The sequence below is a fragment of the Limulus polyphemus genome, unplaced genomic scaffold (assembly GCF_000517525.1).
Source record: "Limulus polyphemus unplaced genomic scaffold, Limulus_polyphemus-2.1.2 Scaffold191, whole genome shotgun sequence".
NCBI lineage: Eukaryota > Metazoa > Arthropoda > Merostomata > Xiphosura > Limulidae > Limulus > Limulus polyphemus.
In genome coordinates this window covers 595,735-603,591 of record NW_013665801.1, presented here as the reverse complement: position 1 = coordinate 603,591, position 7,857 = coordinate 595,735, and the positions used below count along the sequence as shown (strand labels likewise).

The following is a 7,857-nucleotide window of genomic DNA, read 5'->3' as shown; positions in this document are numbered from 1 at the left end:
GGGCTATCTGCGCTAGACATCCCTAATTTATCAGTGTAAGACTAGAGGGAAAGCATCTAGTCATCACCTTAATTGTCAGAAATTTTGATCATGCTATTTTTCCTTTAATTGTTTCTTTCTTTCTTTTTTTAATTTCGCGCAAAGCTACACGAGAGTTATCTGCGCTAGCCGTCCCTTATTTATCAGTGTAAGACTAGAGGAAAGGCAGCTAGTCATCATCACCCACCGTAAACGCTTGGGCTACTCTTTTACCAACGAATAGTGGGATTGACCGTCACATTATAACGCCCCCCACTGCTGAAATGGCGAGCATGTTTGGTGTGACGGAAATTAGAACCCGCGACCCTCAGATTGCGAGTCGAGCGCCCTAACCACCTGGCCATGCCAGGCCTTCTTCTTTTAAATCGTTCCTCAAATGCTGATCTAAGAAACATTAGGTGCACTAGAAATGCATTAATTCAATCTTGAAAGAGATAGAAGATTTATGCCTTTTTTCGGAATCGGAAACTTTCACTCTTAAAGCAATCGTTTTCGTGTCAAAGTACTTTCGAGTCAGCTTCAGGTCTGAACAAAAAATTAACTTAATAGGGCAGTCAGTGGCAACCAGATAATGGTCATAATGATAACAATCAACTTCCTATTTCTAAAACAACCTAAATCAATTCATTGAAAAAAGCTATTCCTGACCCAAGAGAACAAGGGTGTGGCTCGTATCAATCAAACGTATTCTAATCACTAAAACATATTCCCTTTCTTAGTTGAGTCAGTTAACCATTAGTGGCCTAAATCTTAGCTCGCTAATTCATCACGTTTTACCCTTATTTTCCTCCTCAGTTTCTGTTATATAAGTTTGGTTATATGATGCATAACCGAGCAGCTCATGCTCAAGTGATATATTGATAGGTTTGGTTTTCTCTGAGGTATTTTTCATAAATATCAATAAAAGAAGTAAATATGATTCCTAACTAGTTATTAAAAATATATAAGAAGTTTAAAATTCGTTGACTGAGGCACGATAAGCACCTAAGTATATAAGAAATTGGAATGACACAGCAGATTCACATAGGGATTTTACGATATCTTCTTAATACACAACAGAAAAGAATTAGCACATCAAAGAACACTAAAACTAAATATATGCACCAATGTAACCGCGAAAGTATAATGATAATTATTTTCATACATAAATGCGATGAAAAAGCTCTCATTCTATTCCCTATTGCGGGCTATTGAGAATACTTGATAAAGAAACTGTTACTGGAAATATGCTTACTAAAGATGTATCCTGGCCTCAAATTGTTAATCACTCTTCGTATTTGATTTTAGAATCCTTGAGATATTTACACAAGCATTAAATGTTCCATAAAACAAAAATATAATTGCCTCTTAAACACATCTCCTGCTCATATCTGTTCTTGTTTTACCCAGGGGATTTTCGGCACGTCTGTTTCGTTTACAAAGTGTCATTTCTTCCATAAACACCAGCACCTTCTTTTACCTGCCTTTCACAATTACCAAATGCTTTACGAAATTCGTAATATATATATATATATATGTGTGTGTGTGTGTGTGTGTATGTATGTTTATAATCACGTATATGTTTCAAAGATGTGTGATTATCTACACTAAGAACTTCAAGTTTGAAGTTTTAGGAAATGTTTTTAATTAGTTTACGAAACTTTCTAAGAGTCTGTTTTGTTAATCAATGCAGTAAGTTAACTCTAGAATCAACATACCACGATATTCTTATGATATCCATATATACTTAGGAAGAAATAAATGTGTTTATCATAGAGCTAACCCCGGCAAAGAGTGTTGTTTTAAAAGATACTATGTACGTCGTAAACACTAATTTTTCTGATTTCCTTTATCTGTGTAATGTGTATGCTTTGGTCTTAAGGTGCCTTAAAACACAATAAAAGATACTACGTACGTCTCAAACACAATTCTTATTCTGATTTCCTTTATCTGTGTAATGTTATGCTTTGGTCTTAAGGTGTTTTAAAACACAATAAAAGATACTACGTACGTCTCAAACACAATTCTTATTCTGATATCCTTTATCTGTGTAATGTGTATGCTTTGGTCTTAAGGTGCCTTAAAACACAATAAAAGATACTACGTACGTCTCAAACACAATTCTTATTCTGATTTCCTTTATCTGTGTAATGTGTATGCTTTGGCCTTAAGGTGCCTTAAACACAATAAAAGTGTTATAATTTGTGGAGAAAAAGACACATTTGTATAAAACTTCTTAGTAGCACAACAACACAACTGTGTTCCTCAAACACAGACTTGTGTGATTTATACCACAACCGAATGCTGTAGAGATATTAACACGCAATTTGTTTTTGTGTTCTAAGAACACAAATGATGTGCGGCTATCAGTTTGAAATTTTGTTTATTTAAATACATTGTTGTGTTGTGAAGTCCTATTGGGAATATTGATTTAAACACAGAGATCGTTGTACATTCATTAACGTATTTGTGCTCTGTTTTGTTGACCCACAATGATTTTGTTCCGCAGGTGCATAAGTTGTATTCTTTTTAACATAAGTTTTGCTACAGTGCATATTGTAACAGATCGTAAACTTTTCTCAGTATATTATACTGAATCCAAGGCCCAGGACCTTTACATTTCAAAACTATATCATAAAATAATCTGACGATAAAGACTAAATAAGAAATCTAAATAATTAGCTGAATGTAACAAAAAGATGTCGTTAATCATAAATAATTTGTTTAATATTTATAATCCAGAAGCAACACTGTTACATTATGAGACTTATTCTAAGTTCCTGTTACGCGACTCGTAGCTCGCGACATGCTACGCCTGTGCCTGTTCACGTACCGAGTGCCGTGCACCCCTGTTGAAACATTTGAGGTGAAATCATGAAACCTGTCATTGCTTCCGGTCCAATTTTCGTTTGTCTTTGCTAAAAAAAAAAAAAGTGTAATAATGACAGGTGATCGTAGGCCTGCTGTAGCTCTTTGTTTTAATCTTGATAAAAACAGTAGCGTTAATTTTATTCGATTTCCCTTGAAGATATAATCATGACAGGTGATCGTAGGCCTGCTGTAGCTCTTTGTTCTAATCTTGATAAAAACAAATTAATTTTATTCGAATTCCCTTGAAATATGAAGAGGTGCTTCAAATTTGGGTTAATAGATGTGAAAGAGAATACAAGTTTGATCCATTCAATAAGAAGAGTCTTGTGTATTCGTACCATTTTTAATACTGGGGATTTTTAAAGAAACTTAAAAGCTGAACTGCTTAGTTGCAAAAGCTAACTGACATTAAAACCAGGTGTCATTCCTTCTCTCCGATCACTGCCGTCATCGAGTACAAGAAATACGAGTGATAATGAACTGTTGCCGATCTGACTCTGAGACAGAATGTCAAAGTTCTTCAGATTCACATCATAGCAATTTAATGATAGAGCTAGAAGCTAACATTGAAAAGTAGAAAAAGTTGCAGAGGAAAAGGAGAAGGGTTCGAACTCTGAACTCTGTGAACAAAGTACCAAAGTATCAAGGACCCAGCAAAAAGATTCGGAAACCGATTAGCTAAAACTGATTAGGTAAAAATGGCGTACATCGTTCAGTTATCTAATATTTCACGAGATTACTTATTTAAAAACTATGGGCAAATGATCATTTTCTGTGTAAAATGCGTGGGTAATCTAAGGAGTAATTGATGAGATGAATTTCAATATTGACAATTTTATTTTCATCTTTTATGTTTGATTCTTTTGCTATTAAAGGCCCTGTAAATCCAACAAATTAATGGACCTACAAGCAACTTGGAACATAAACAGCATAGAAAATTCGGTTTAAAAAGCTGAGGGGATCCATAGTGATTTTAAGGTTAAACAACTCATGTAAATCAGCGTTTTAACTCTGCGTGTCGTAGCCTAGACTTCTGATCAGCCGTTGTACTTCGTCAGCGACGAAATAGCACAAACAAGATGTAGTTTCTTACTAGGATGTAGTTTCTTACTAGAAACCAGTATAGGTCCGGTAAAGAATGGTGTGACTTAAATTATGGTCAGCCTTATTGTGATATTATTTCACATATATTAGTGCTAAACTTGGTCGACGTATATCCTTAAATAAAAAAAAAATCTATATTCTCATAAACACATATGTGTTTGGTACTTACTGCGTGGCCCAGCATGGCCAGGTGGTTAGGGCTCTTGACTATCAATCTACGGGTCGCGGGTTCGAATCCCTGTCCTGTCAAACATGCACGTTCTTTCAGCCGTGAGGGCGTTATAATGTTTCGATCAATCCCACTATTCGTTGGTAAAAAGAATAGCCCAAACGTTAGCGGTGGGTGGTGATGACTAGCTGCCTTCGTTCTAGTCTTTCATTGTTAAATTAAGGACAGCTAACGCAGATAACCCTCGTGTAGCTTTGCGCGAAATTCAAAACTTACTACGCTTGTTATATTGTATTTTATGTGGCAGAAGTGAGTACACATATTTATGATCCTCAGGAGTGACACGAGAAATGTAGCGTTTAGTTACTTGAGAATACTAACAAATTATCTATTTGTGCCAAATTCATTTCAGGTTATTTCAATTACTTTATAGCCCCCCCCCCCCCAGTGTCATAGAGGTATGTCTGCGGGCTCACAATACTAGAAACTGGGTTTCGATACACGTGGTGGACAGAGCACAGATAGCCCGTTGTGTAGCTTTGTGCTTAACTTCAAACAAAGGGTGCGAACTCATGATAGAGCTTTGGATTTCGGAGCTGGCAAGCCAGATTTGAATCCTTTCGATACAATATAATATTCCCCGTATTACGTTATAGGTGTTACGGTCATTCCTTTAGCGTGGATTGGTAGGGTGCGGGTGACAGACTGTCTTCCCTCTGGTCAGTAGTTCAAAATTAGGAACGGCGGCAGATAATGTATGTATGTTTAGTTCATAGAAAGCCACATTAGGCTATCTGCTGTGCGGCAGATAATATTAGAAATCTTGTATTAAGTTTAAAATACAAATACTTTCTCTTTAACAATTTGTTAAGGTGTTCTTTAGTAGAAATGTGGAGAAAAGATAATAGAAATTCTGAACTTTCACAAATGTTTCTTAACCAGCAGCAATAAATTCGAAGGTTGAGGATGTGGAAATTTATTGGTAGATCAAATTGATAATAGAAAGTTCGACATTTTAAGCAAACACTGGCGAAAAGTACGAGCCGACTTTCTCTCAGTTGGCGGCAAGAGACACATGATTGTGTTGTTTTCAGCGTAGTAATAACGAAGAGAAGCCTGTTGAGTGTGATGAGAGAACGTCAGGCACGTATAACGCTGTCGCTCGAAATCATCTTCCTGAATGAGTAGTTTTGGAGCATGCGCAATTTGCAAGCTAGTGTAGCTAGAGAACAAGACGGAGAGTTCCGAATAAACAGCCACAGAAAGAAGGTGTCATACCAAACATACGGGTTACTTTATCTCTAGTCTTTTTAGGCGAAACTGGTGATTGTTTAGTGCTTATGTTATTGCTTGTTTTAGACTTATTATAGTGTAAAATGTTTAATTCACGAGTCTTTGGTTCTTTTTTGTTTTTAAGGATGAGATACAGAGTGAGAGGTCAATGTTGGTCTTCCATTTCAATACAAATATTCAGAAGTCGGACATTCGGACTGGCAGTGCTGACCACTTTATCCCTGTCTATAGTAGTAATGGGCGATGAAGATTTGTCCGATTATCTAGTCACATATGACCATTGGTCAAATGATACTGTAAGAGTAAGTGTGCTTCTGCCTAATGATTCCCTATACTTGGGAGCGATCCCTCGAGTTGGGCCTGCAATTGAACTAGCCATCCAAAAGATACAAGATCAAGGGACGTTACCGGAATGGAAATGGCAGGTGAAATACAGAGACACCAAATGTAGTACCTCAGATGGTCCGATGCAAGCTTTTAGGGCTTTTACCGAGCAACGCTTGCATGTTTTCTTTGGCCCATATTGTGACTACGTCATAGCACCTATCGCACGGCTACTGAAGTTTTGGAATGTGCCAATGCTAACCGCAGGTGCTCTGGCTCGAGACTATGGCTTCGATAAGTCCACGTTTGACAAAGAATTTTACTTGTTGACCCGAACTGGTCTTTCGTTCAATGGTGTTACTTCCTTCTTGTTGGCCATCTTCAGACGTTTTGACTGGCAAAATGTGTTAATAACGTACGAGGAGCTAGCTCGACCACAAATTGCCCGGGAAGACTACTGTGTCTTGTTGACGAAGGCTCTTGTTGCAGAATTTCGTCTGTTAGGCAACTTCTCTTTTCAGCCCTTTAAGCTCAAGAGTAACATTTCAGCAGCCGAGTCCCGAAATGTTCTGAAGAAAGAAGTGGGAACTAAATACGGAGGTAGGAACACTGATTTAGTTTTAATAAGATATCTTTATTTTGACCGTGGTAAGTTAAAAAGTGAAATAAAGAGACAAAAATAAATTTAATTATCTCAATTAAATGTCATAGTGGCATTTCCACTGGCTGTTGCTCAACTGACGATAAGTTTATCCACCGATGATTTAAAAAGTAAAATAAAGAGACAAAGAATAAATTTAATTATCTCAATTAAATGTCATAGTGGCATTTCCACTGGCTGTTGCTCAACTGACGATAAGTTTATCCACCGATGATTGTAATGTTTAACACGCGAATATAACGTTTGTGTAAGAGCGCTCAAGTATCTATGTTACAGTTTTATGTTTTGATCATTTAGCATGCTCTTTTCAGCTGTGGTAATAGTTATCTTGTGAACAAACAAATTAAAACATCTAAATAACCTCTACTTAATATATTTGAACCAAATGCTGTATAGTTTTGCTAATTATTGTATGGCTTGAAATTATACGAGTTTCTCCCAGAAATGCTCCATTAATTTGGTAGAAGTCTTCTAGAAGCCTTTTCTTCAGTATTGATGTTTCTAAACATGAATCGTAGTTAGAAGGTTAGGTTAAAACGGGTAAAGAAAACGTATAAAAAGTAACATAAGCAAACGGCGTGCAAAAACAACACAGTTATATTGTGATAAATAGTTAAAAGGTTAGTTTAAAACAGGTAAAGAAAATGTATAAAAGTAACATAAGCAAACGGCGTGCAAAAAAAGAACACAGTTCTATTGTGAAAAATAGTTTTTCATTAGACTCAAACTAATGTTACTGGTAAATAATCGATGTTTTAATCCAGTAACATAGTCGGCTAATTGTAACTACGTAAATCTTTTAACGTTGGGATTAGCAGATGCTAACGAATTTATGAAAATCCCTTAATGGACAATTTGTAGAAAGACGACATTTCGAGCCACTAAAAACAGAGTAAGGACATGAAGATCGGCATCTAGTTTCTCTGCCAACAGGCTGTACATTATGAATCATCATCAAACTATTGAGTTGTCTATCTGTAAAAACGAATTATATTAGTTTTTGTTTTGTTTTTATAAAATCTTAGAAGCATACATCTTTCTGTTTTTTGTACTAACATTTTAGACTCTAAGAAAAAAGCTGAGACTACGATGTGAACTTAACAAACGCACTACTAGTTACTGAGAGGATGCGAAACCACATCCTTAAAGGTGTGAAAAAGGGGAAAATTTATGAACAGTAGAGCCACACTTAAAGAAACACAAAGTAACAGTATTTTCATGTGCTTTATTATAAAACATCCACAGATAACTAAGGTCTTATTGCACATAAATACCTCATCAACACGTGTTAACCATTCAGAATATTTTGTCTTTGTTTTATTCCATATAAATATTTCAACACGCGTTTACTGTTTCAGACAGGGTTTGTTTTATTCCATATAAATACTTCAACACGCGTTTACTGTTTCAGACAGGG

General features: G+C 36.1%; 1 protein-coding gene across 1 annotated transcript in view; it reads left to right on the top strand.

Annotated features, from left to right (window-relative positions):
* The first annotated feature begins 5,691 nt into the window (after positions 1-5,691).
* The window catches only part of LOC106478226 (atrial natriuretic peptide receptor 3-like), a 9,140-nt gene continuing 6,974 nt past the window's right edge, over positions 5,692-7,857 (top strand). Inside the window, exon 1 of the mRNA XM_013938751.1 lies at positions 5,692-6,379. Coding sequence (XP_013794205.1) covers positions 5,692-6,379 — 688 coding nt within the window. The remainder of the gene's footprint in view (positions 6,380-7,857) is intronic.